This window comes from Candidozyma auris, chromosome 4 (assembly GCF_003013715.1).
Source record: "Candidozyma auris chromosome 4, complete sequence".
NCBI lineage: Eukaryota > Fungi > Ascomycota > Pichiomycetes > Serinales > Metschnikowiaceae > Candidozyma > Candidozyma auris.
The window spans coordinates 944,627-972,016 of record NC_072815.1 but is presented as its reverse complement, the minus strand read 5'-3'; the positions used below and the strand labels follow the sequence as shown (position 1 = coordinate 972,016).

At 47.8% G+C, this 27,390-nt stretch overlaps 12 protein-coding genes across 12 annotated transcripts; 6 read left to right on the top strand and 6 right to left on the bottom strand. All coding sequences in view use genetic code 12, as the record gives it.

Moving 5' to 3' along the window:
• Positions 1-65: 65 nt before the first annotated feature.
• Positions 66-1,193, top strand: ERG6 (sterol 24-C-methyltransferase; the record flags this gene model as incomplete). Its single annotated transcript, XM_029037356.1, has 1 exon — positions 66-1,193. The coding sequence occupies one exon, from the start codon at positions 66-68 to the stop codon at positions 1,191-1,193; it is 1,128 nt and encodes a 375-aa protein (XP_028888412.1).
• Positions 1,194-1,736: 543 nt separating this feature from the next.
• On the top strand, positions 1,737-2,927 carry CJI96_0004126 (uncharacterized protein; the record flags this gene model as incomplete). Its single annotated transcript, XM_029037355.1, has 1 exon — positions 1,737-2,927. One exon carries the CDS (start codon positions 1,737-1,739, stop codon positions 2,925-2,927), a length of 1,191 nt encoding a protein of 396 aa, XP_028888411.1.
• Positions 2,928-3,017: 90 nt separating this feature from the next.
• Positions 3,018-5,225, bottom strand: UTP4 (Utp4p; the record flags this gene model as incomplete). The annotated part of the gene is made up of 1 exon (XM_029037354.2): positions 3,018-5,225. The coding sequence occupies one exon, from the start codon at positions 5,223-5,225 to the stop codon at positions 3,018-3,020; it is 2,208 nt and encodes a 735-aa protein (XP_028888410.2).
• A 587-nt stretch (positions 5,226-5,812) lies between these two features.
• CJI96_0004124 (uncharacterized protein) lies at positions 5,813-7,061 on the bottom strand (the record flags this gene model as incomplete). The annotated part of the gene is made up of 2 exons (XM_029037353.1): positions 5,813-6,999; positions 7,046-7,061. 2 exons carry the CDS (start codon positions 7,059-7,061, stop codon positions 5,813-5,815), a joined length of 1,203 nt encoding a protein of 400 aa, XP_028888409.1.
• Positions 7,062-8,538: 1,477 nt separating this feature from the next.
• RPL12 (60S ribosomal protein uL11) lies at positions 8,539-9,036 on the bottom strand (the record flags this gene model as incomplete). The annotated part of the gene is made up of 1 exon (XM_029037352.1): positions 8,539-9,036. One exon carries the CDS (start codon positions 9,034-9,036, stop codon positions 8,539-8,541), a length of 498 nt encoding a protein of 165 aa, XP_028888408.1.
• A 316-nt stretch (positions 9,037-9,352) lies between these two features.
• On the bottom strand, positions 9,353-11,443 carry CJI96_0004122 (uncharacterized protein; the record flags this gene model as incomplete). Its single annotated transcript, XM_029037351.2, has 1 exon — positions 9,353-11,443. The coding sequence occupies one exon, from the start codon at positions 11,441-11,443 to the stop codon at positions 9,353-9,355; it is 2,091 nt and encodes a 696-aa protein (XP_028888407.2).
• Positions 11,444-12,327: 884 nt separating this feature from the next.
• On the bottom strand, positions 12,328-13,752 carry STE50 (Ste50p; the record flags this gene model as incomplete). Its single annotated transcript, XM_029037350.2, has 1 exon — positions 12,328-13,752. The coding sequence occupies one exon, from the start codon at positions 13,750-13,752 to the stop codon at positions 12,328-12,330; it is 1,425 nt and encodes a 474-aa protein (XP_028888406.2).
• Positions 13,753-15,608: 1,856 nt separating this feature from the next.
• On the top strand, positions 15,609-15,908 carry ASR3 (Asr3p; the record flags this gene model as incomplete). The annotated part of the gene is made up of 1 exon (XM_029037349.2): positions 15,609-15,908. One exon carries the CDS (start codon positions 15,609-15,611, stop codon positions 15,906-15,908), a length of 300 nt encoding a protein of 99 aa, XP_028888405.2.
• A 1,323-nt stretch (positions 15,909-17,231) lies between these two features.
• CJI96_0004119 (phosphoprotein phosphatase) lies at positions 17,232-19,325 on the top strand (the record flags this gene model as incomplete). Its single annotated transcript, XM_029037348.2, has 1 exon — positions 17,232-19,325. One exon carries the CDS (start codon positions 17,232-17,234, stop codon positions 19,323-19,325), a length of 2,094 nt encoding a protein of 697 aa, XP_028888404.2.
• An 898-nt stretch (positions 19,326-20,223) lies between these two features.
• Positions 20,224-22,347, top strand: STE11 (mitogen-activated protein kinase kinase kinase STE11; the record flags this gene model as incomplete). The annotated part of the gene is made up of 1 exon (XM_029037347.2): positions 20,224-22,347. The coding sequence occupies one exon, from the start codon at positions 20,224-20,226 to the stop codon at positions 22,345-22,347; it is 2,124 nt and encodes a 707-aa protein (XP_028888403.1).
• Positions 22,348-23,141: 794 nt separating this feature from the next.
• On the top strand, positions 23,142-25,526 carry CJI96_0004117 (protein kinase NNK1; the record flags this gene model as incomplete). The annotated part of the gene is made up of 1 exon (XM_029037346.2): positions 23,142-25,526. One exon carries the CDS (start codon positions 23,142-23,144, stop codon positions 25,524-25,526), a length of 2,385 nt encoding a protein of 794 aa, XP_028888402.2.
• A 163-nt stretch (positions 25,527-25,689) lies between these two features.
• YIM1 (Yim1p) lies at positions 25,690-26,787 on the bottom strand (the record flags this gene model as incomplete). The annotated part of the gene is made up of 1 exon (XM_029037345.2): positions 25,690-26,787. One exon carries the CDS (start codon positions 26,785-26,787, stop codon positions 25,690-25,692), a length of 1,098 nt encoding a protein of 365 aa, XP_028888401.1.
• Between the last annotated feature and the right edge of the window lie 603 nt (positions 26,788-27,390).

Sequence of the window (27,390 nt, the reverse complement as noted above, 5' to 3'; positions counted from 1 at the left end):
GTTACTGCAAGAAAAATTAGCATTTTTGCTTCACTTCAACAGTTCCAACTAAAACTACCTTCACCATGTCGTCAACCGTTCCATTGGCAGAAAAAGACCACGCCAGAGACCAAGAGTTCGCCAAGGCCTTGCACGGAAACTCGTACAAGAAGACCGGATTGGGCGCACTCATGTCCAAGTCCAAGGATGCTGCTGACGTTGCTAACAACGGTTACTTCAAGCACTGGGATGGCGGTGTTACCGAAGAAGATGAGAAGAAAAGATTGGGAGACTACTCGCAATTGACTTCTCACTACTATAACTTGGTTACTGACTTCTACGAGTACGGTTGGGGTTCCTCTTTCCACTTTTCTCGTTACTACAGAGGTGAAGCTTTCAGACAAGCCACCGCCAGACACGAGCACTATTTGGCCTACAAGATGGGTCTCACGGAGGACATGAAGGTTTTGGATGTTGGCTGTGGTGTTGGTGGTCCAGGCAGAGAGATTTGCAGATTCACCGACTGTACCATTGTTGGCTTGAACAACAACGACTACCAGATCGAGAGAGCCAACCACTATGCCAAGAAGTACCATTTGGACGACAAGTTGTCGTACGTGAAGGGTGACTTCATGCAGATGGACTTTGAGCCTGAGTCGTTCGATGCCGTCTACGCCATCGAGGCCACCGTCCACGCTCCAGTGTTGGAGGGTGTGTACTCTGAAATTTACAGAGTGTTGAAGCCTGGTGGAGTCTTTGGTGTGTACGAGTGGGTCATGACCGACAAGTACGACGAGTCGAACGAGGAGCACCGTAAGATCGCCTACGGTATCGAGGTTGGTGACGGTATCCCCAAGATGTACAAGAGGGACGTTGCCGAGCAGGCGTTGAAGAACGTTGGCTTTGAGATTGAGTACCAGAAGGACTTGGCCGCCGCTGACGACGAAATCCCATGGTACTACCCATTGTCTGGTCAGTTCAAGTATGTCCAGACGTTGGGCGACTACTTCACTGTGTTCAGAACCTCGCGTATCGGGAGAACCGTCACCACCGAGCTTGTAGGGTTGATGGAGAAGATCGGGCTTGCGCCAAAGGGGTCCAAGCAGGTCACTGGGGCCTTGGAGGACGCAGCCGTGAACTTGGTGAAGGGCGGTGAGCAGAAGTTGTTCACGCCTATGATGTTGTACGTTGTGAGAAAGCCTAAGAACGCTTAATGCCCATATATATATATAATAGATACGTAATCGACGGTGCAAACCTTAATATATCTAAGAACGCCAGCAACGGACCCTGGAATGTACACATCGACGAAATGTCGAGTCGTAGTTTTTAACACAAGAGCGTCTGTTCCATACATTGATGGCCATGCCATTCACGATAACCCTGCACTGTGACATTTTGCAGCCAAATCGGCTGCGAGGCGAAGTCTCATAAAAAAAAAACTTCTCTCAAAAATCCAATTATGAGGATCATCCCACAAAACTCCAACAGCTGTTACAGCTCCACCAAAAGAAGTCAGCAAATCCTCCATCAATAAAAGATACGCTTTGTGCCGGTGTCTTCGCTCACATTGTCCTTGTCTCACATTCACATTATCTGTGCTCCCCCATGGGCTCCCTGCACAATGCCTGACAGCAACCCTCTAATAGCAATTATATGACAGCCAAGACGATAACGAAGCTCGCCAGATATAAGAGCAGGTGCTGCATTCTTCTCATCGCTCACAGCTCCTAGCTATAAAAAATAATCTCCACTCCATGACTCTCACCAACCCCAACCTCGAAGGGTACGCCGTCACCAGGGGCATGTGGCTCTACTTCTACAACCCAGGGAAGAAGACGTTCGTGGCTCCCAAAAAGTGCTCTGGCTGCTACAACAACGATCGCTTTGTTGTGTGGGCCGTGTCTGTGGCCGCACAGGCTGTTGTTGATGGAGCAAGAATCTATCCTGAGTTGAAGCCGCTTATCGCTCCTGCAATCGACACTTTCCAGCGGTACAAGAACCCCCACACGAAGGGATACTCTGCTGCTGAAAATGGCGGCAACGATACGGACATTTACTATGATGACGATGCTCAGGTGGCCAGTGCCATGCTTACTGCGTACGAGGTGACGGGGGACAAAAGGTACTTGGACCAGGGCAGAGAGCTTGTGAGGTTCCTCATGGGCGGATGGCATGAGGGCATTGGGGGTGTCAAGTGGCATGTTTCGAAAACGTACGTGAACGCATGTACCACGGCTGAGGTGGCCAAGGCATGCCTTCAGATCTCGAAGTTCATTCCAGACGAGGCGAAAGTGTATGTGGATTTCGCAGCCAAATGCATCGACTGGCAAATCAAGACTCTTCAGGATAAAGGCGACAAGTGTATCATGGACGGCATTCAGCCGGACGGGATGAAAATCGAAGGTGGCAAGTTGACTTACAATACGGGCACCACGTTATCGTGTGCAGCCCACTTGTGGCACATCACCAAGGACCAGAAGTGGAAGGATATTGCCGACGACTTGGCCAAGGCCTCAATCGATCCAAACGTGCCTTTCTACGATAGAGACTACCCTGATCACAAGCTTCGCTACTGGCGTGATCCAAACTACTGGACTCAGTTGTTGATCGAGGGTCTTGCCGACTACTTGTTGTATGTGGGCAACGATGCTCCCGAGGGCTTGCCCAAGGCTATCCACGACGAGGTTTTGCGTAACATCTTGATGTACTACAAGTACGCCAAGGACCCCAATGACGGCTTGTACATTCAAACTTTCGAACCTCACGGTACCTATCCGGAAAAGGCACAGCTCTACAAGGAAGAGTTTGGCGGGAAGAAGGAGTGCAAGCTCAAGGGCGAGGATTCTGATAATGGCAAGCCTCAAAAGTGCTTGATGGGTCTTGGTGCTGCCGCCCGTTGCTTCTTCCAGGCCGCCAGAATCGTGCCTGAAATCCAGTACAATTAATCTCAGCACGAACTGTCTCCGTTGTATAAGTAAGCTAATATTTTTCTATGCACCATTGCAAGTAGTCGAATTTGATTATAGATTGTTATTTTACACACGATACACCGGGGTATCGAAAGCCAGTGACTGGGGCAATGCAAAGGCGTCTCTCTCCACCACCAACAAGTCTTGCTGCACTGCAGCGACCTTGAGGATTGGTCTGTACTTTTGTGTTATCCAGAATGCTGGTTTGTCTTTACTGTCATCATCGTTGTCCATCTGCTCGTCGTCCTCGTCGTCATTTCTCGCCAACTCTTTCACAATGTGCTCATCAACTTCATCTTCGTTGTTGATTGCAAGACCGTTGCGGTTTCTCTTCACCGAACCACGAGACACAGCGTGCTTCAAATTCTTCGTCAAGTCAATGAAAGCCATCCAGGTGCTGCCATAGATCCACACCCTCTTGTCATTTACAAAAAGTCCCATGGGCTTTTGAGTTTGCTTGAGAAGAGCAAAGGGAACATTTTCAGAATTGTTCTCGGACCACTCAGTCAAAAGTCTGCCTCCCTGTTTAAGACAGAATTCGTAAACTTTGTTCTCTTGTGTCATCACAACAACTGTGTTGTTCACAGTGACATCCATGAGATGTACCGAGGTCGATGGCTTGGTCAAAAGGAAAGCTTTGAAATTACCTTCAAGAGGAAGAACCTCTACGGCGTCGTTGAACCTGGCCATCACGATCAACGAGTGATCCGGGGACATCGACACGAGGCGAATGCTGTTGATGTAGTCGAGTCCGCTTTTCGTGACAACAGATTCTGTGCTTTCATCTATGCTTTCGATCTCGTCCTCGAGCTCGATCTTGTTGCTCTCCATGGAGAATTCGTAAAATTCATCATCTGGAGTCAAAACGAGAAGCTTGGATTTATTGTACACCCACACCCTCTTTCCTCCAGCTACTGCTTCATCGAATCCATCATCACGAATTTTATTAACAATCATCTTCAGACTGTCTGACTCAAGAACGAATATTTTCACCGAATTGATGGTGGCCACGGCTAAAATATGCTTTCCTGATTCAAACTCTTCACCAATACTTATACTGGTGATATTATCGTCATCCGCCAACGTGAGCTTGGCCACTAGTTTATGCCTGTGGTCTGTCAAGCGCCAGATCTTGACGGTCTGATCTTGGAAAAGGGCAATAAGACGGCTCTGCGACTGAACGTCTATGTTGGACACCTGTTGGTCCATGAGAATCTTCTTGAACGGACCGCTCTCGAAAGACTCCACCTCCTGAACTATAAATGAACGCTCTGCACCTCCGCTAACAAGCACACCGAAACTTTTGCTTTCATAGACAGCCATGGCTCTCACATCGTTAGCATGCATGAGTCTGCTCCCGTTGTCGATCCAGCGAGCCTTCTGCTTCTTGGACTCAATGGATCCCAGCTTGGGCCTGAAACAGGTGAAGTGATGTATTTTTTTGTCGATGCCCGCTGAGAAGAACTTGTCACCCGCAGCGTTACGGGCCAAACACAAGACATCTGCCTCGTGGGCATTGAAGTTCTGGGTCATGGTGAAATGCTTGGCGTCCCAAACCTTGATCGAGCCGGTACTGTCTCCAGTAACAAATTGGCCTCTTTCTGGGAATGCTAATACTGTCCACACAAGAGTAGACTCTGTTTTGCTTCTATCAACCTTCATGGTGCCCACAAGACGCCCAACTCTATCTCTGGTCTCGTCGTTGTCCGGCGCCACCTGCCAACACCTCACCAGGGCATCGGCACACCCTGCCACAATCATGTTGTCTCCGTAGAATGCCAACCCCAACACTCTCTGGTCCTGTCTCTGGCATATCATGTGGTGCTCCATCACACCGGGCCCCCCAGAGATGTCTACAAGCACCACGCTGCCGTCATCACAGCCCACAGCCAACTGATTTCCTGAGGAATTGACATCTATGCACCAAATGACGCCGGCATTGCAGTCGTAGTTGGCCTTGGGCCGAAGCGTACGGAGGTCCCATTCAGTGATGTAGGTGCTGCCACCGATAGAAAAAAGCCTGGGAACTTGCGTCGAGTTTTTTGGGGTTGCCCACACGAGCCCTTCGACCGTGCGCCCACGTGCTCCCGGTAGAGTCAAGTCATGGGTCCAGTTAGCTCGGGGAGACCATATCTCAATGTCTCCATTGGATCTTCCCACAGCAAGACGAAGGCCCTTGGGGGGATGAGCTGCGGATGCGGACGGATGAGAAAACGCAAGTGCCGTGACACTGTGGGGTGTATAGTCCACGAATCGGCACCTGTGAATATCCATGCTTGAAATCTATTGTAGATGAAGGTGTAGTGAAGGTTGGTGATGGATGAGTGTGCATAGGCGATCCGATGCCATCAACTAAATTTTGCACCCAGGTCACGTGCGCTCTGAGAGGAAGTCGATTGCCTCTTTTCAAACGGTATTTAGGCTTCAGAGATTTAAATAGGAAAGAGATAGAGATGAATTCGATCATTTGTATGCTTCATGAATGAATTTCAGAAAGCGAGGGAGAGGTGTGGGCTGCCGTTGTAGGCGTTTCGCAGCATATAGGGTATGGCAAAATGAAGCTAGAGGTGTGAAACTCAAAGGTTTATGCTTATTTATTGAGAGTTAACTTGGTTTGAGTAGTATGGATAGTCAGCCATTCGTCCTAACAGAGCCGCCTGTACAAGGGCGCTGTGCTATTCGAAACAGCCTAGCATAAGCAGGTGTTCTATGGGGTATGATGGAGACACGCAAAGTAACGTGGAGAACGCCAGGGCCTTTGTTTCGAATTCTTAGAAACCTCAGTATCCATGATCGTCTTTGGTCCAGCTCATGCCATGCCCCAATGAATCAATACAACGCGAAGATGTGCCGTTGATCTGTTACACAAAGCCCACAAAGCTATTGATGAACGAGAGCATACGCACAAACCACTTGTTTTCGTCGGTGTTGACAACCATGTTCACCACAAGCTCCTTTTTGCGCCGCGTCGAGTCAAGCTGCTGCTTCACAATAGTCAGCTGAACAACCACATTCCGCTTGATGCACCACACGAGGAAAAGCAAGGCCACAACGCTGATGGCAAAGTTTTTGAGAAAATGCAACGCCTGGATCCCCACGATCTTGAGCACATGTCTCACTTTCTTCTTGAGTCTTTCCTTGGGGTCGAGTTCCAGCTCCAGATCCAGATCTGACAGCGAGTACGCAGCACTCCCTCTGCCCCTACTTTTGCGCCCCAAATACTCCTTCGAGAGCTTATTCACTACTGTGTTGATCTCACCTTGCCATGTACGGAAATCCTCAAGCGCAGCCTCAGGCACCTTACCGCTGTCCGCGCCACGGACGCTCCCGCCGGTGCCAGCATTGGCTAGAGCCCGTCTCCCTGGCATCAGGTATACCGATTGGGCGCCTTTGTTGCGCTGCTGCTGCACGTAGTCGTTTAACAGAAGCTGGGTGTTTCTTGTAGAATGCGAGTAAATCTGCTCCAAGTTGCTGCGGTACTGCTGGTTCGACACCAGCGCCAGGTACGTGCTCCCGCCAATGGGCCACGGCGTGCCAGACGAAAACCGATCCGACTGGTCCGCCTGGGACAAATCAGGCAGCTTGGAAATGAACCGATTGACAGGGTATTCTGATCCGCCGTGCGGCAACAGCGACACTGCACTCTGAAACCTCCTGCTGTTGTCTGCATCGTCGTCATCCGAGAACTCCACGTCTTTGATCTGGTCCCACAAGTACTCTAATTCGGTTAGCAACTCCCGAGCCTCGGCTGTCCCACTGGCATACACTCTCATTGTCTCAATGAGATAAGAAATGTACTGTCTTTTGGCTTCTGTCCTCGATAGGCCCTCCTCACGCTTCCACGCGTCCCACTTCTTCTTTGCTCCTTCGTCTTCGAGCGTATGGCCCTGGGGTCTTGCCATGATTCCCACAACATTCCCCTCTGTGGCCTGTTTATAGAGCCCGTAGAGCTTGACTCTGTTTTCAGCAGGCGGCCTGGGCAACGTGCCGTAGTTGGAGCGAGACGATAGCGCTCTAATGGTTGTTATCGCCTTGACAAATACACGATCTGGGGTTAGTAGGGGATGAAAGAGTCTAGGTAAGTGTGCACATACCGATGGGGTCCGACATGAATAAAGTGGAGTATTGATATGGAAGCTAAAGATACGTGAAAGAAAATCCGACCAATGTCCCTATTCCAAGGTGTAGGGGCTAATCGGTGGAGAAAATGGTTGTTGATAATATTGTGGAATAGAGTAAATACAAGAAGCGCCTAGTGCGGTCTAGCGCACGTGAGGCAGGTCCATACAGTGGGGAAGATGGGGGAAATGCCGAGGAGAGCCGAAACCCAATTGAGCGTTGAGGTTGAGGTTCAGCCCTAAAAAGAGACTCTGATGGTTGAATATGGTTGAAAAGAGGCATCTGGCTGTATTTATTGGTGTTTTATGGGTGTGATGTGGGAGTAATGGGAGCATGTGCGAGGGTATAAAGTGGCTGCAAAAGACGAACTGCTAGGTGAAGTGGGAGTTAGGGGATCTTAGCAGATGGGATGCGTCGAGAAGAAGTAATTTAGGAGGCTTTGACTGACGAGGTTTATATGTATATATATATATTTTCTTCTCTTTTGCTTGAGATTTCACAAGCTATTTGAGAATTTAGCGGAGAGCTACGCTAGTGGGAACTTTTCGCAGTCATTTACCAGACTGTGAATGCCACTGCCGTGATTGATTCTATCCTGGTTGAGATTGTCATAACATTACTAGGAGAGAGCTTGGTGATAAAAGGCTTGCTCATTGTCAATCATGAAACCAAATGGAATTTTTTGACTTTCTAGTATTAGAGTGTCTGTGTATGATTGAACTGAGACGAATCTTGATGACAAAATGTGACTATCTTTCTCGAAATCAACTGATGATATAACGGCTATATTTGGCTGTGGTGACAGCAACATGTATTCGAAGATAAGAAAGGCAGTCATCCCTGTGCATTGATGTCTCAAATGTTAGTCCTGGCATAAAGCTACGGTTAAGTAATTTTTTTTTTTTTGGTTCTCCAAACCGATTGATTTTATTGCACTTAGATAGCAGTGACTTCTATACGAGTAATAGCTGCTTCACTATTTTCTCCCGCTGACTAATAAATCAAGGTGTGATTATCCATGAATTCATGTCTCTTGTGATCCATGGTTGCAATACGCCTATTGCTTCGAAAAAGATGTGTGACCAGAGATCTTCACCTCTCGTTGAGTCAAATTGACCAGAATCTCAAGACCCGTTGACGCTACAAAAATTATGATCTTCTAGTTTAATGCTGAAAGAGGTCCCTTGGCTTGGTTTTCTAGGCTTCTTTATTAGGATTCGAGAAGTGTCCAATTTCGTAGATGCTCTTCGTGACGAAAAAGTAATTGCATTAAATTATAAGTACAAAACACCAGAGACAACGATAGCGTTAACCAGGCTTCATACAAATTTGTCGGTAGTTGACCGCTGATTTCGCAAGCAAAAACTTCTTAACTACATCTATCATCCACCCGGACCAACAGCTCCACACGGCGAGCGGGGGTCTAAGGTCTTATTTCGACGTAAATATATTACCCTATGTATTACACTTAGTTCTCTGGAACATCAATCTCACCAGCGTTGATAGCCTCAATGATGTCGTGAGGGTTCTTGTAGTCAACACGGCACCCAACAGACTGAGCAGTACCCAAGATCTCCTTGGTGACAGAAGCCAAAGTCTTACCGAAAGACTTCTCTCTCATTTGTCTGGCAATCTCGAAGATCTGGTCGAGAGGAATGTTACCGCTGTGCTTCACGTTCTTGTCCTTCTTTCTGTCTCTTGGTGGCTCCTTAAGAGCGGTGATCACGAGAGAGGAAGCAGATGGAACCACAGAGGCGGTGGCCTGTCTGTTCTGGATTCTCAACTGGACGGTGACCTTGATACCTTTGAAGTCCTTGGTGGCCTTAGCAATGTCCTCACCCACCTTCTTTGGAGACAAACCGAGAGGACCGATCTTTGGGGCCAAAGCAGACGAGGCACCCACTTCACCACCGACGGCTCTAAGGTACAAGAACTTCACTTCAGTAGGGTCGAATTTTGGAGGCATTGTGCTTTAGGGTCTTGAAGATATGGGAAGGGAAATGAAGGAGTTTTTTCTGCAAAATTTTTAGCGTCCCCCAGCGCTGCGAGCCATGCACGTGACCCACAATTTGTGTGCGTCTCTTTTATGTGAGAGCTCACCAACAGAGTGAGATACTTTGATAGTATGTGTTTCGCCGCGACCGCCGTTAGTGTGCAGATCATTCACGTCACGTTCGCTCCAGGGCTGAAGCCCTACTTGTTTCTCTTGCACTTTTCGCAACCAGTACTCTGTAGCATTGAAGAAGTACGATGTCCTGTAAATGGAATTCATTTTACATAGCCTAAATAAGCAGGAGAGCAGTAAGAAGGGCAAGTACTATGTAGAGGGGACCCTGAATTGCAACCTTGTTGGCGTCGCCTTTGGACAGAGACAGACTCTTGGGGTCTCCATTGGTAGGAGGGTTGTCCCCCATAGTGAAAGAGGAGCCATCAGGGCCATGCTCAGAAATCGCAGTGAAACTAGCCGTCATATTGCCCAATCCAGAGTAAGAATTGAGACCCTCCGGCAAATCACCAGTAGCACTGATGATGGATGAGTATTCAAAATCGGAATTCGATTCAGCACTCCAACTATCATCAGTGGTGAGTGGGGTGGCTTCTGGAACAGGATCACTAAACAGCTCGGTAAAGACGACCAATTTAGATTTCGAGCCCAGCTTTGTGTACTGGAACTGTTCACTCACAGATGTAAAATCGTAGTATTGCGCTTTCAGAGCACCCGGAATATCGCCGGTCACTTCTTCAATATCTGCTTCTCCCGACCCATCAGATGCCTGCGCCAATGCGATTTCGTAGTTGTCCAAGTCATACACCACGTATGCGTTACGGAGGAAACTATCACCCAAACTTGGTGTCTTATTATCTTCAAAAATACCCAAATAGCAGTACCTACCCGAGACAGATTGCACAATCAAATCTTTGACGGGTACAGAGATGTTTGCTCCACTAAACCCAAAAACGATTTCCTCATCCAGGTCCAAAAGGTCACAGTCGACCTCCCAATACCCATCATCGTCTTCCGTTCCTCTCAAGTGCTTACCGATCCTCCTGAGGTATGGAGCCGGCAAGTAGTTGTTGGTAGCGCCCGTGTCGAGCAAAACCGTGGTCCTGTAGTTCACAGCAAGGTTCTTGCCAGTGATGGAAGTCAAGGCAATTTCAAGATACACGGGGTTCTTCTCCCCAATTTTTTCGTACCGATTCAATATCTTCACTCTCTGAAGCGTGCCACTATACTTGGAGTGATCAACACCACCGAACACAATCGACCCTTCCAGTGCATTGTTCTTTCCCAAGGCCACAGAGTAGAGATTTTTCTTGATAATTCCTTGCAGCTTAAGGAGCATGGGAAGATTTTCGTACTGATTCGAGAAAGATTCATCAGTGACTCCCAAAAAGTACGATCCCTGCAATGCCGGAAGCCCAATTCCAAGCACACCGATCTCTGAGTCTGTCAAATCGCATACAGCAAAATTTAGGCCCTTAACCATTTTTCCGTCAATGGTAACGTCATCAGTGACGTATTCACCGTACGCATAAGAGCCATCCGAGTAACTGATTTGGAATAGGCCCAAGGTCTCGTTTACTTTGACGTTTTCTGACTTGCCTGTCTCGTACGTGCCGTACTTAGTGCAGGCAGAAGCATCGCTCCGTGATGCTGTAGGAAGCTCGCCAGAATGATAAGTTTTGTAGTAATTAGAGTAGTAACCGGTGTAGTAAGTACTGTACCTCAGGTAGTAGTCGCTATACCTCAGGTAGTAATTTGTCAAGTACTGGGTGTAGCTGTTGTAGTAATTGGTGTAGTAGGAGGTATAGTCATAAGTACCGTAATTGGTATAGTAGTTGGTGTAGTAGTAGTACGAGTACGTGTACGTGGTGTAGTAGTACCGCTGAACACCATCTTTTCCCTCTTTAGACACCTTTTCCACCCCGGTAGTTGGCACCGGCACCCTGTCGACCACAGCATCCACTTGTTTATGACTCGCTGGAGAAGCTTCTTTATGATTCAATTCCGATTTATCACCCACTGAGGCATCAAGATAATCCAACACTCTGCGTCTTCCGTGTTGCTGCTGCTGGTCCCCCATCGATCTCTTCCGATACGAGTACAGAGCAGACCCTGAACAGTTGTTCGCAGGAACCCAGAGATCCGAGGATCCCGTATCTACCAAAACTTCGACTTTTTGCTTCAGCGACCCTATCTCCAACAGGGTAAGGTAGAACAAGCGCTCATTTTCTACCTTGATCTCAAAGGAGTCCTTCTTCACGAGAGGTTTCCGATCAATGCCCCTGTCATTGATGGAATTCCCACGGTGGACGACAAAGTCCAACTGAAGTAATGCTAACGCAGGTGCTAGCCAGAAAAAGAGCTTCATATTTGGTGCATTAGCTCAAATGGGGGAAGTCCATCCTTCTTATAAACCTTGGGCTTCGTGCGGCGCAATTGGAGACAGTTGCAAAATAAGATTTTCTGAGATTGTCCATTCGTTTAGCGCCGCTGGCCAAGGAATTCCTCGCTGACACATCTAATTACCATGACTTGAAGCCCAATTAGGAAACCAGAATGTCTAATTTTGTAAGAACTCGTAATTGACATGGCTCAGCCGTGGGGAGTGGCTTAATGATGATGTACGGCTAAGGAACGATTTTCGCGCTATGCAAAACCCGAAACAAGGGGTTCGTTATCATCAAATCAAAAGGCAGGACCAATTGACTTCTCGGTGACGATTGAGACCACAATTCGATTCTCGCTTTTTTTCCGTTGCTTTGTGAATCATGCAGCGAGAGATCATTGGTCAATTGCGTCTAATGTTCGGCGGATACGGACCTTACGGGGAGATGTAGGCCGACAACTGGCTGGCTTGCAGGAAAAAGTGCAATGTCTTCTCCACATGCGGATCATTCCCCAACGGCCCCCTGGTGTTGCAATTCACAGTCATGCAAGGCACTATATTTAGGGTGGAAACGGAACTGACAGCCAACGATTCGATGAGGCTTCAATTAGGCGCCAAGTGAGCGTTGTTACAGGGAACAGGTGACATTTCGTTGACGTATCACTTCAATCGAGAAATTCTTCGATCTGAAAAACACTGACTTCAATGAGGCGAACGCTTGATTTCAATCGAGGGGTAGCGTCAGCGTGTATGGGCCCGGTTCGCCGTGCGTACTATTAAGATAAGAAGGTATCAATGACACCAACGCCACATGGCGGCTTAGGATCAATTGTTGGTCTTGCGGGAAGGCGTTGAAGCAGCTTAGACTATAGCGTTCCACCAGGAATCTCGTCTTGAATACGGGAATCCTCGTACTTGTCACTGCCGTCGGGCTCAGCTGGCGCCAACTCTCTGAGCATTATCGCTGGGTTCTTACCGTGCTCTTGTAGCTCTTTAAACACAATCACTGGTTTTTCTGTGAGTTTCAAGATTCTCTCCTTGTCTCCGTAGCAAATCACTAACACGTACTTGCTCCAGTGGTTTCGAGGGATGTGGTGTCTCTTCATCGCCTGCTGGAGAACCTTGAGACATGTGTCGTCTGAAGACGCCTTGAGCTGTTTGAGCGGTTGCGTGCTTTGAGACAGTGCCAGTGCCAGTGCCAGAGGCGTCAGTACATTCAGGCCCGGCGTGGGCTTGAGGTGACTCGAGTGATTACCGTGGAAGTAGTGGGAGGTAGGACTGAGGACTGAAGACAGGCTTCTTCTTGGCTTTACCGCCTCAATTCTTTTGATTTCATCCACATCTCGAGGCAGTAATCGATCCTCCATGGGGCTACCTGCTGCCAGGCGAGAGTCGATTAAGCGAGCCTTACTAAACAAACGATGTGACAGACTCAGCTTCCCGCTCAAGTCAGTGATTTTGCCAACGCCCATCGAGAGAACGGAACCAGAGGAAAGGCGTCTGGACTGCGTGGGGCTGGGAGGGTGCTGGTGGCTATTGTCCTGAAGATTCGTGTTGATAGAATGGGCGGATAAAGAATGGACAAGATTCTCTAACTGCGGATGCTCGCCAGATAATTCTTGCTGCTCATGGTCCCTCGAGTTTGTCAGCAGCGTGGGCAGAGGAGCACTAGCAATCCCAGGATCTAGCGTAGGCGTAGGAAGTGGCTTCGAATCCTTTATAAGACGAATCACCGGGTTCAAGTCAGCTTTGAGCTTAATGAAATTCTCATTGAGTTTACGAATATCGTCTGTAGAGGTCAGAGCGGATCCCAAAAGAGAGCCGCTGGTCAGTACAGCCGAGCCAGGGGTTGTCAGAAGGGGTGCTGCAGCCATTGCCTGAGTGGTTTTCTTGAAAACATCCTGGACTAGAATCTGACATAGGGTGATTGCTTCAAGTGAGACCTGGTTATTGAGAAGCCCAAACGAGGATACTGTAGGTGTATGATTGTTGAAGTTCGTGGACACGGAAAGGGTCCCTGGAGTAGTCACTGTAGAAGTAGCCCCTGGGGTCCCCAGACTGGTATGATTGGAATTCTGCTGGCCAGCAATAAGCAGGTGAATGGCCTTCTTGATTTTGAGTCTCGTTGCTAGCGGCTCAATGCCCAATTCTCGCAAGTGCTCGCTGGTGATGTAAGGAAGAAGCAGGCCGTCAATGTTATTGTCGATGAAAAGCGAGCTCACGTCTTGCCCAATGTGGCCCTTAATGTACGACAGCACCTGAGCAGGGTCCCACTGAAGAAACGATTCCATTGGGAATTTCTAGCGTTGGTTAATGTAAGTTGATGTACACCGCGTTTGTAGCGTTTGCTTGTAAATGTCGAGAGACTGTTTGAAGTAAGTGGGTTGGAATATCTGTGGGCGTGTTTGACTAAGGCAAACGAAGAATTTGGTATAGTCAGAGTTCGTTTGAGTGATTATATACAAGGAGGCTTCCTTCTTGATCTGGCTGGAAAGTGATTTCTAGTCCCTTTGGCATAGCGCACTGATACATACACGCATCTGACCAAGAATGGTCCAGAAGACTACCCTGGTATCTACATAACTAAAAAAAAAGTAGCCTAAAGCGGGTAGTTCTTTTTTTGGGTATAATGAGCTTTGAACTAATTCTTTTGTTGAGCCGAGGGCACATTGATTTAACATTGTTTTCTGGAGAGGGCTATTAGAGAGAGGACTTTCGTAGTAGAGTTTTTTGTAACTTTAAGACGGCTTTTGTCACCAATTTAACACCTGTTGAATGGAAGAAAAAAAAAGTAATTTTGTGTATTGGAAGTCCGAATGTCTGGTGAAAACTAAGCGGCACTATTTTTTAACAAGACAATGGAAAGTCGTTGAAGATGGGTAAGTTCAGGTAGGTCCAACTCTCCAAATAGGGCATGTCTAAATCGTTAAATTTCCTAGCTATCAACTCTGTCAGTAAATTTATCTTTCATTACCATATTTTCATTGCCTAATTTAACAACAGCTTAAGCAGTTAGACTACAAGTGATAGCAGTAATAGAACTGGCCCTACCTAAATGACTATAAGGGCTCCAATCCCCGTCATTCCCCCAATAGGGTGATAACAGATCACCCAAAGAAGTTTAGAACTGTTTAATTAAGCTTCCACCACTCATCTAAATCTATAGCTTCGATTCAGGCTCAATAGAAGATTCGAAGCCGAAGGAGGTCAGATCAGAACTGCACAACTTCTCTCAAAATTTGTACTTTTGCAAGAGAGTCTCTAAATCCGAGTTACTCGATATTCCTCAAAAGGTTCTCTTCCACCGGTCTCTGAAGTCTTCACAAGCACAATGAGACATACCAAAAGGTAATTTTATGCTTATCTACGTTTACGTGAACAAGTTTGGTAACCATACCATTGAAAAGACAGGGCTGGTGCTATCCCGCCATCGATCCAATACAATAAACATATTTCATGCCCAAATTTAATAATACTTAACATAAGCAGGAAGAGCACAGAATTCGGTACTTGGTGTCAAGTATCATCAATTCAGATACATTTAGGGGTGGACTAGATGTATGTACAAAAGGCAGAGAAGAGGCACATAAAGTCCAAAATGTGTCTTCCTCATACACCTCGGTCCACTCCATTTGTTTGAGGCATCAAAGACCTGAGTCCAGCTCACGGGCATGCTTTCAATTCTCTTTTCAGCATCATACTACCTGTGCAAAACAATGCAAACTAATGCCCCGAAAATTCAGTTTCAGAATCATCAAATTCGAAACCGATCTTCATCATCAAAACTCTTCAAATCCTCCGCCTCTTCTTCAGATATCACCGCCTTCGAATCTGCCTGGAGGCAAAATTCGCAGCCATTTGCAACCGCTGCACGAGGCCCTATTCATTCCCTCCACAGCTCCAGCACCCCAATCCAAATACTCCACCAATATTAAAAAAATACAAAAAAAAAGTTGCATCAGCCACCACCACCTCAATTTTCTCTGCCACCTCCAAATCACCAACTTTCTTTGAAACGTGCCTGATTTCGATAACATCCGGAAAACATATTGTCCTGCAGACAACCCGCAATCCGCCCTCACTCACAGCAAGCCTGGTGCGCTCTTTGCCTCCTTGGCCCCAATACTTCCCTCATCCTGCAAGTGCCATGATCTCTCCCTTCAATATACTCTTTCTTTCTTTTGCCATCTTCTTCACTTTAGTGTACATGGCCGAACAAAACCCAAACGATATTCTCGTCAACATTGGCGGCAAACAGGTGCCCTTGTCCAGAGTAAACAAGCCTCACCACCGGATTCTTGACCATAACCAGAAACCGGTGCCTGATCCCAACACTTTTCCGGAGGTGGAGCCAGAGGCGAGGGAGAGAGAGGCGAAATTGGCTGAGGAGAGAAAAGCGGCTGCTGAGCAGAGAGAGAAGGCTGAAAAGGGCAATGATAAGGAGTGATTACTGGAGGCTGCAAAAATGGTCTGCTGCTGGGCCCTTGGTGGCCAGTGTATAGGAATGTATGATAATTTAAAGGCACACGGTAGATGGTGCGAGCAGTTTTGGTGCAGGAGAGGGGGTGAGGTTTTGGTTGGATTCTACGACGTTGATTTAAGGATATTGATACGAATTGAAGGCTGAAAGTTGACCGGGGCGGGTAGACTTCATGTGTTAGTGTTTGTGGGGGTACTGTGGGTGCATGGTCGCAATGTGACAAGAGATGTTCTTCGAGCACACGCCAGGTGGGCAGTCAATGGGTTGAGCTTAAGATTCTCTGGATGATTTCGATTGAGTGAAAGGGCTCTTTGGGAGTCAAAGCTTGTTGATGTACACAGCTGCCATGGTGTGTTTCATGATGATGCACGCACGTGATCCGCGTCACGTGCTATTAGCTTTATTCATCTTGTACACTTCCGATGCTTTGGATTGTTGAAGACGTGTTTGATGAGGTTTTGGGATTCTCAAAGAGAAAAATACTCTTTTTCACTTTTTCTTTGGCTGCAGTTGACCTTGGGCATATCACTATCACTACCCACACCCTCCCTTATATGCAGGCTGAACTACGGAAATCTGGGGTATCACCTTACTGCCGTGGTCCCCTCCACTGTGTCCGGCAGACTTTTGCCGTTGGATATTGTCTCTGATTTCACTCCAAAGCGTTTATTCTGTTGGAGCTATCATTGTGGTGGACATCCTAGTGCACCATATAGAGCCTCTCTCGAGACATCCAATGGCCCATGTATCCCTAATCCATCGCGCCAGAAAGCTCTTTCGCTCGTCAATTTATCTGGAGTAAGAGAACTTTTAGCTACGGACCTTATTAGCCTATATAGTTCTTCAAAAACAGCGCTCAATTGCATCAACTAAGGAATAAATTTGTGACGGTTGTCATCTTCAAGCGACTACAAGATCTGCTAACACCGAGCACTTATTCCTTATAAGGGCCCTGATGCCCTCTTTGCCCTTTTTGTCCTCTTCTGCTTGCACTTTAATGATCTTGTTGCGTCCATATTCCATATTTTGCAGCCACGTGAGGCTTAAACAGAGGGTACCAGTCGACAGCACCATCACAACTAGAAAATGACAGTATTCCTCAAAGACACTTGAAAAGCTCCTCGAATCAACAAATCAGGGATCTTTGAAATCTCCCATTTAAATATGCCGCACTTGCTTTGGGATCCTTCCACAACCTTACCTCTCCCTCTCTACTCCTTCCTTATCTACGCGCGAAGTTACGCACCCAACTCAACCTACTATCACCAACTTCCTCCAACTACCTTCAAGATGGTCAACTTACCAAAGCGGTGGGTTCGAAATATCGTGAACGTGGGCGTTGTGCTTATGTTGGTGGTGCTTTTGCTTGTGTTGGCCAATGATAACAATATCTTTTCTGTGTCGTTCTTGGACATCCACAAGCCATGGAGGTTTGGCCAGGACCAGAGCTGGCAACCGTATGTGGTGGACGTTTCCATAGAGCAGGTGTTGAAGATCAAGCTGACGAAGCCGCGGGAGGTTGTGAAGGATGAGACAAAGGGAGAAATGGGAGACTTGCATCTGAACGGATTCTGGGCGGCGGTGCCGAAAGACCTCATGCTTGGTTCCTCGTGGTTGCATAAACAGTACTTGGCAGCGAAGTTTGTTGGGAAAGACTACTTGAAGACACACCCGCATGATGTGATTGTGGACTTTGCTGTGAGTGATCCAGAGGTGGATGGGAAAATCAAGAATAATGCAAAAGCTCTTATTCCAGAGAGAGTGCTCAAGGATATACACAAGTCGAGGATATTCGATGAGGAGGACCGTGCTGCGCTTGAGGAAGCCAATAAAGGGGAAAAGTTGGATGGGAAGGTTGATTTGGATGAGATCTTGCGGTTGAAGCACGAGCAGGAAAGCCAGGCGGAAGATTTACGGGCCGAGACCGAGAAGGAGAAGGAGAAGGAGAAGGAGAAGGAGACGGAGAAGGAGGCGAAAGCGAAGGAGGAGCAAATACTGAACGATGACAAGGTGGACCAGAAAGAGGATGAAAAAAGCGACGAGAATGAAGCTGAAAGAGATGGCCCTGTGAAGAGAACGAGGGAGCTGTCGTACAAGTCGCTTCAAGGTTATTACCTCATTCCAAAACCCGAACAACTCAAGAAAGCCAAATGGAAGAAACTCAGCCATGGTTTATGGGTTAAGTATGGGCCAGTTGGCAAGCAGGCAGTAGTTAACATAGATGTGGTTTTTGGGCCTGATGCTGTGGTGCCCTTTGAAGGTGCTACTGTGCTTAAGCAACCTCTACATGTTGGTGGCCGCAAAGGCATGGAACCAAGATTAGTGTTCCATACACGACAGACCGATTATAGACACAAGCAGATCCAGGAATTGCGTTTCAACAAGAGTGGCAAATTCAAGGTGCTCCAGATCGCCGATACTCATTTCTCCACTGGCGTGGGGAAGTGCCGGGACCCTGTTCCAGATGAGCCAGATTGCGAGGCCGATCCAAGGACCGTCAAATTTATTGAAAGGGTGCTCGACATCGAGAAGCCCGATTTTGTGGTCCTCACTGGTGACCAAGTGTGGGGAGAAGAGGCGCCTGACCCAGATACTGCTCTCTTTAAAGCTGTCACGCCCCTCGTGGCTCGCAAAATCCCATACGCTATGGTGATGGGCAATCACGACGACAAGCTGATCTATTCCCGAGAAGATATGATGTTCCTCTCAACGTACTTGCCCTACTCGATGTCTGCACTTGGGCCCGAGGAAGTGGATGGGTACGGTAACTACGGCATACTTGTGAGGAGCAGCAAGTTTCTGAAAAAGGGCGTGGCAGCATTCTACTTTTTAGACTCCCATGGATATTCAAAAAATCCAAAGGTTACGCCTGGATACGATTGGTTCAAGGACAGCCAGATGTGGTGGCTCGAGAACGAGTCGGGTCTCATGAGGGAGCAGATGGTGAAGGAGAAGCCGCTCGCAATGGCGTTTTTTCATATCCCGATCCCTGAGTATCGCAACCTTGACCAACCTTTCATTGGTGAACACAGAGAAGGAATCACTGCTCCCAACTACAACAGTGACATGAGGACGCATTTCGCCCGAGCCAACGTGCAAGTTGCAACCGTGGGGCACGACCATTGCAATGACTATTGTCTCTTGGACACACACAACAAAGGCGACGAGAAGTACGAGTCGCAGATGTGGCTCTGCTACGGTGGGGGTGTGGGCCTTGGTGGTTACGGAGGCTACGGCGGGTATGTGAGGAGAATGAGAATTTATGAGTTGGACGAGAACGAAGGCAGCATCAAGCTGTGGAAGAGAACTGAGTCTGATCCTGATACGATCATTGACAAGCAACGGATCGTTGACCAAGGGAAAGTCGTCAACTTCAAGGAGTAGGCGGGGGAATCGGATTCCACTCTCCTGACGCGTACTTCCTGCAATAATCCAGCTCAAAACTATTTCAAGTCCCGCCATCTATTCATTAAGATCAAGGTTTGGGCCAATACTTAGATATCTGTTCCAAGGCTAGCTGATGGCTGCGAAGCGAGAACAAATGCGGCAACTTGTGGCGAGCACTAAAACGCACAGAGCAGCATTCCAAGGCCAGACAATCACCAAGGGACACCCGTTCGAGGCCCCAGATATACAAAGCCCTATGGAGCGTGATAAACTCCGGTCAGACCAAAATCTGGTCGTTTTTTTGACGTGTCTCGTTAAGAAGAAAGTCTAGCCTCGTCTTTCATTATCTTCAACGACGAGCCGCAAGGTACTCAGGATCACAAAAATCAAGGACAAGGATGTTCAAACTCCTTTTAGGAGCTGCAGCCCCTTCTAGACTTGACAAGTCGATGAACTGCTTGCCCATAACAATTCAATATTGGCTGTGATGGATATTGCGAGTGAGTGAGCATCTACGCTCATGTGAAGGGATTTCGCAGCCATCTCTAACGTTTCACACTTGCAACACATAGACAGACACAGGTTTCTTTTCATGAATTATCATGACTTACTGACAATTTTTAGAGGCTAGAAAATTGGCATTCTTTTTTTTTAGTTTTCTTTTTTTTTTTTTTTTTTTTTTTTTTCTTGTTTAAGCTCTCCATCCTCCTCCCCTTGTGCCTTTCCAAAGTCGCGTCAACATTGCCTACATCTACAGAACCTCAAGTCGCCCTACATACTTCCCTCTAACCAGTGTCCTTCATTACGCTCCTTATACCTCACCATTCCTTTGCAATTCGATCCCTTCACCACAAATTTTCAAAAATTAATTGCCCCATAATTTCACTCAATCATCATGGAATTCAGTGACCTCCAGGGGTGGCTTCAAAAGTGCAAGTGTCTGCAATATTTAGGCACATTCATCGAAAACGGCATTACGTTGGACTTGGTGCCTGAACTCGACAGCGAAGCACTAAAAGAGCTTGGGATTACCAAACTAGGCGACAAACTACGGCTTGAAGTTGCCATTTCCAACTTGAACAAGGAGAGGCTCCAACACAGCGTGAATGTGCAAGAACTCCAGCGACAAGTGCAAAGTGAACTTGCACAATTGACAGGTTCAGGAGGTGAAACGAACGGGAGCATGATGTCTTCAGCAAATGACGACTCGACGTTCTTGGGCACGAGAAGTTCGCTTAGCCGGTCGCACTCAAAGTCTGAGTCTCATCTGAATTCGAATTCAAACTCTCATGGGTCTTCAGGGAGGACGGTGACTTTCATATTGCCCGATGGCTCAATGAAGAAGGTGAACATTGAAGGCTGCTTTAACACGCAGCTGATTAAGAGAAAAGCCCTCAAAACGCTAGGCGTCAAGGGCAAAGACACTGACTACGATACGTATATTCATACCACGGGGCCTGGAGGCGCCAAGATTGCCAGTCTACACGACGTGGAATTTGTCACCACCTGTTTTGCCCCGGACAGAACAGAAAAACATAGAATTATGCTTACGCCAAAGGGTGAGCAGCCCACCCTGACAGCAGCAGAGCAGTCGCTTCGGATCTTGCAGAGAATGGCGGGTAGAAAACCGCAAGCACCACAAATGCGGAAATTTTTTGGCCAGCGGCCTCCATCCGAATTGATCTCGTCCAATCTCGGCGAGTACTTTCCCCAGACCCCCCAGGAGGATTTGGAAACGACCGTTCGCAACTCTGTACGTTACAGCATGCGGCTTCTGCGTCGCTTCAGGGTCCCTACAAGTCTGCTGATATTTCTGGGGAAGCTGGGAAGAGTCTCGATGACCTCTTCAGAACGGAGGCCTCGCAATAATAAAACCATTGGCGATATGATGGTGAACAACGTTAGCGTGATAGACGAGGCGACAAACCCTCAGGATACGATATCCTTGGGTAGCAGGGGCGGCGACAGTATGGCCGAAGACGGCCAGCTGATGATCACTCGTCAAACGGAGTCAAGCAAACACAGGTTTTCTGTGGCGGCGCTGTATACTACAAATAACAACCGATACTCGAGGATCGAGCTTTTCAGCATCGATTCGGACGACGAGAATACGGACGATTGCTTGGATTACTACGCGGAGATTGGCAACGACGGATACGATGTGCATCCATTTGTTCCTGGCAGGAAGTGGGTGCAAGGAGCCCGCATTGGGCTGGGTTCCTTTGGCACTGTTGTGTTGGGCATGGATCCGATGACTGGCGAACTCATGGCCGTGAAGCAGGTTCCTATACCGACTGGTGCAGCCAGACATAATGATCTGCAGCGGTCGATGATTGAGGCGTTGCACCATGAGATGACCTTGTTGAAGGAACTTAACCATGAGAATATTGTGCGTTATTATGGCTCTTCTTCTGAAGGTAGCTTTCTCAACATTTTCCTCGAGTACGTTCCCGGTGGCAGTGTGCAGCTGATGTTACAGCTGTATGGCCCGTTCGAGGAACCCTTAATTCGAAATTTTGTGAGACAAGTGCTTGTGGGACTTAGCTACCTCCACAGCGTGGACATCATCCATAGAGACATCAAGGGAGCAAACATTCTCATTGATATCAAAGGCACAGTGAAAATCAGTGACTTTGGCATCTCAAAAAAAGTGGACTCTTCAGAAGACAGAGAAGGAAATAAGCAGGCTCGTCGTGCATCTTTGCAAGGGTCGGTGTACTGGATGGCGCCCGAAGTGGTGAAGCAAACGGCTTACACGAAGAAGGCAGATATATGGTCTGTAGGGTGTTTGGTTGTAGAGATGTTTACGGGGAAGCATCCGTTCCCCAGCTTCAGTCAGATGCAAGCGATCTTCAAGATCGGGACCCACACCCAGCCGCAAGTGCCCGAGTGGTGTACTGCCGAGGGCAAGGATTTTTTAACCAAGACGTTTGAGATTGACTACGACAAGCGGCCCACGGCGTCGCAACTACTATGTGAGGCGTTTTTGAATCCGTTGATCTTGTCGCATCTGGCTTGAAGAGTATTACGTATGCTATGTATTATAAGGTGGCCTTTGCCTCCTACAATGTACAATATGACGATCTCACTGTAGGGGTTTCCAAATATTCTATTACGTCATGGACAATGAAGCGAAGTCATGTCGCTGGATGTCTTCGCCCTCCCTGATAATTGCACTTACCCCAGAAATGGTTGCAAAATCTACAGATAAGCGCCACTGCCGCCTTACAAAAGAAGTAATCGGAAATTGTCATCAGAAATTATAGAATGAAAAAATCAAATCAAAATCATCAACAAACACCCAATTGCAAATTTTGCCAATTGTATCGATCCTCACCAACTTGGTCCAATTTATCTTACTCCTCGCACCTGCCTTAACTCAATCTCCATAAGCGAGCAGCCAATAATTGTGGCCAGTATGCGGTGCCTGGAGACAAAAAGTCAAACTCAATCGAGCATCGACAAAATTTCAAAACCACTACTAGTTCCCTTGTTCGTCCCCTCCCATGACGTAAAACCCCTGCCTCCCCCTTGCCCATTCTCCTCCTCGTATTCGTTTGCTCCACACAAAAAAAAAGTTCCCCATAGTGACTCGCTCGCCTCCTGCACACAGGCCGGCGGTCCCACGAGTAAAAAAAGGTGGGCAGGCTTAATCTTCATCATCATCATCATCGTCACCTCAGGCCACTACTACTTTCCACCATCAAGCCCAGATTTCTGCTACCGTCGAACGCTTGCTAGTTGTCTGAATTGTGCTGCACGTGATTTGCACCTCCACAATCAACAACTGTCTATAATCCTCGTGCACAGCACATGGATATCCCGCTCAAATCGCTGCCCCGGGTGCTGATTTCCACCCTTGAGCCGGCGTTCCCTCAGCCGGTGGCGGGCGACGATGTTGCAAGACGCTCGCGGCACGAGGCCTACTTTGCAGAAGATTCAACCAAAAATGAACCCAACGAAAAGCTCCTGAGGAGCCCTCTGGGCGGCGACAGAAACTACCGCCTCACCAGAACATACTCTGAGACGGAATTCAACAACTTCGACAGCGAAACGGGGCATCGTCTTTTTGATGATGACGTGTTCCGCCTGAAACCATCCACGAGGTCGTCGCCGCTGCGGCACAAAGACCTGCTTGGCCAGCTCTACACTAGATCCTACGAACAGCAGATGGATGCGGGCATGTTGGGCGGGCTCGAGGACGAATACATTCCCGGATTGGATTTTGCCGACGTGGTGCAGTCGTGGAACCCTTCTGCATCAAGAACCCATCTGGGAAACCATCTGGGTCACCATCTGACCCAAGCTTCCAGAGAACACTCCTATTTGGACTTGAAAAAGTTGCATGCCCAGGTGGCACCCCAACCGATCCAGTTCAGGAACCCGCTGGCCCTCGGGAAACATCCAGAGGAGGCCAGCTTGAGCAAGCCTGTGAAAAAGCATAAGAGCTCCCCCAGTCCAACGTCAGGGGCCATTGGCCCTACAGACGTGATCAAGGAGGAGCCCAACGAAATTAACTACGAGTCGATCCTTGCTTCTTTGCCACACAACTTCACAGAGCTCCCCTACTCACAGAGGAAAAAAGTCGTGAAACTGTTTTCCGAATCCATAGACTACTCGCAGTTCCTGCTCTACGTCAAGAACCAGCTAGCTGAACGATCCTGTCTGACTCTGAGCAGAACCCATCGCTCAGACGGTACACCAATCGTTGGATCTAGCGGTGGCAGCCTTCGGAGATCTAGGCGAAATAGCACTACCAATGGCAACACTGTCGCAGGCAGGTTGTTGGCACTTTCGCTGTCGGCAGATTTACGAAAGCTCGATAAGCCGCCAAAAGTCAATGTCGACGAGAAGGGTGCCATGGTGCTTGGCTACGAGTTGGGTAGAGTGATTGGGTTCGGCGCCTGGGGCACCATTAGAGAATGTTTCTCCAAGGATGGTGATGTGAAGGCGATCAAAACAGTGAAATCAGTCCGTGAATGTGATGGTGGTGCAAACTCACCGAAGGGGAGGAGCAAGTCTGTGCATAATCCAAAGGTTCTTCAGGTTTTTAAAAAAGAAATCGAAATCTGGCGCCAATTTAATCACCCGGCATTGTTACCACTTCTTGATCATACAGAAACAGAAGATACTATATTCTGTCTCACCAACAGGATTTCAGGTGGCACTCTCTTTGAGGTTGTCTCTCGCTGGGGTGTGTTCAACGAAGGTATCAATAACACTTCAGGGCCTGTTGGATTTCTGCTTCAACGTCAACGAAGGCGACTCTACGACGCTGCACAGTTCACCAGGCAAATTGTGGAAGCTTTGCTCTACATGCATCAGGAGTTGGGCATTGTCCACGGCGACTTAAAACTAGAGAATGTTCTTATTGACGATCTGGACACCGAAAATGTGCGTATTGTATTGTGCGACTTTGGCATGTCCAGAGTTTTTGCTCCAAGACTTAGCAGGAAGCTGTCGAGACGTGATGTGGACGACAGTACGGCAATGCTTAGATCCAAAAGCTCGGCTACTCATATTAGAAAGCCATATCCAGGGAGCGACTCACCTAGCTTAAGAAACTTGTTCTCTGACGATAGCAAGATCGGCATTCTGCATTTCCACAGACCACACGGGCCTTCACTTCAATCCTTGGACTTGACTCCTACAAGCTCCAAAACCTCGTTATCTGACTTCCACGAGTTCAAGGTCAGAGACCAACACTTGTCATCCAACATTGAGTCCGACTTACCTCATTCTCACATTGGATCATTGCCCTACGCTTCTCCCGAGCTTCTCGAGCCACAGCCCCCGCCATTGGGACCCTCTGCTGACATTTGGGCTTTGGGTGTTGTTTTATTCACAATGATTGTCGGCAAGCTTCCATTCCAGCATCCGTTTGAACCCCGTTTGCGTGCTATTATCAGCGCAGGTAAGTATGACAAGACTGAGCTCAAGCAAGCCTGTTTGATGGCATGGTTGTTCGAGGAAGAAGATGAGAGTATTAGGAACAACTCGTTTGTTGATGTGGAGCGGCAGAAGGAGATTGCAGAGCTCAAGCAGGAATGGGAGCAGTGTGACAAGGAGGAGTTCTCGTGGTTATATGACATGGTCGAAGGATGTCTTGAGCGTGACATCACCAAAAGATGGGATCTTTTCATGATGATTGAAGAGCTCAAAGCCCACGAGAGCCAACTCGAAGAGGTTGACACATAACACCAAAACAAGGCAAAGAAAGAATAAATAAAAGAGCAAGAAGGAAGAGTCCGTCACGAGCTACGAACAATGATTTACGAAATATAATTCTGAAAATTAGTCATGGCATTAGAATAAACATAATCTTTATCAACAAGGAAATTTACACGGCACCAAAGCCATACTAATCAGCAAACTTGATCAACACCTTACCGCTGGCGCGGTTGGAAGCAAGACGATCCAACGCCTTCTGATACTCGTCAGCAGGCCACTCGCTGTCGATGGAATTGACAATTCCCAACTCGCTCTGGTACTTGATGGCCTTGTCGGCCCACTTTTCACCCGAATGAAGCTTGACGAGATGATAGTTGTATTTGTAGTAACCCAACCGGGAGGCGAGGAGTCTGATGCCACCGTTTAAATTGCTTATAAAAAGACCCGTCAAGGAGTCTGAGCCGTACTTGAGCTTGCTGTCGCCGGCAATTGAGCCGTAATATCCGTGGTGGGCTTTATCTTGGATGATGTTGAGGATCTCAGGGAACAAGTCCGAGTTACCGGCGCAATCGAAAATTGCATCGAATTTACCCGATTCCTTCACCAGCTCCAAAACAGGCTGCAAAATCGACTTGTGCTTTGTGTAGTCGATGATCTTGTCGGCGCCCAAACTGGTGATCAAGTCTGCCGACTTGCCTGAACATGTAACCACCACCTCGCCAACGTTGTACACCTTCTTTGCAAGCTGCACAGTGTACCTTCCCACCGAAGTACCTGCACCAATGATCAACACCTTTTTCAAGGCGTTCTTCTTGTCGACCTCATTGAAGAAAGACTGGGCAGTTCCAAGCACCAAAGGATAAGATGCCGCCTGGTCCAAGGGGAGACTATCAGGGGTTTTTCTGATCGAGCACCCAGCCTCAGAAAATGGATCTACCAAAGTGTACTGGGCCGCAGTGCCGTTGCCAAAAGGGATCTGGTTCAAGCCATTGACCCTGTCGCCAACCTTGAGGCCGGTCTCCTTAGCGGCCTCAGCACCCAAAGCCACAACCTCACCAGAGTAGTCGGAGGCAAAACCTCTTTCCCCACGGAAAATCCAGCACGTGGCGGCATTTTTCAACAAAAAGTCAATTGGGTTCAACGCAGCATAGTGGACCCTAACCAACACCTTCTTGTCAGGCACCTTATAGCCTGTAGGCAACTCCTCCACATCGGCAAATTGGGTTTCCTTAAGAGTGATGGGGGTGCTGTTGTTGTTGTATCTAAGAGCTTTAAACTTGAGGGGCATGACAAAAGACGAAAAAAATTTAATTGAAGACGAAGGCAAAGATGGAAAATGGGTGTGCTTATATACTCGTATGGTTGCTTCGAGACGCAAGGCAAGTGCATAGTGCAGAAGAAGCTTGATGCGCAATTGAAAGAAGGTTGAGAGCGTAGTTAAGATAGAGGGTACGGCTGACAGGACACCCAAATGGACAAATGGGAGACATACGTAGACCAAGAAGTGAAATTATTAGATTGACTAGGGAAATTGTCGACTTGCAATTGAATGGGTATTCATTTGATTTCTGTCTTGTAAGGCTTCTTGTGGGTTCTTTCTGGATGGACCTTCGGAAAGTTCGCGGAAAAAACCATGGGCTTTTGCAACCACCGGCTTTGTAAGCAACAAACGGGCGTTTGGCCGTCTTCGTGGAAACAAAAGAAACAGGTGCCTAAGCATGTCTTAGGATTCATAGACGCGTCGAGAAATGCTGTGGTAACGATTGATTATGGCTGATGTGTAGTTTGTGATTGTAGGGCACTTGGTGAGCAGGCTGGAGGTTATGAAACAAAGAAATTTGGCAAAGCAGTGAAATTTGACAAGGTTGTGAAATTTGGCAAAGTAGAAAAT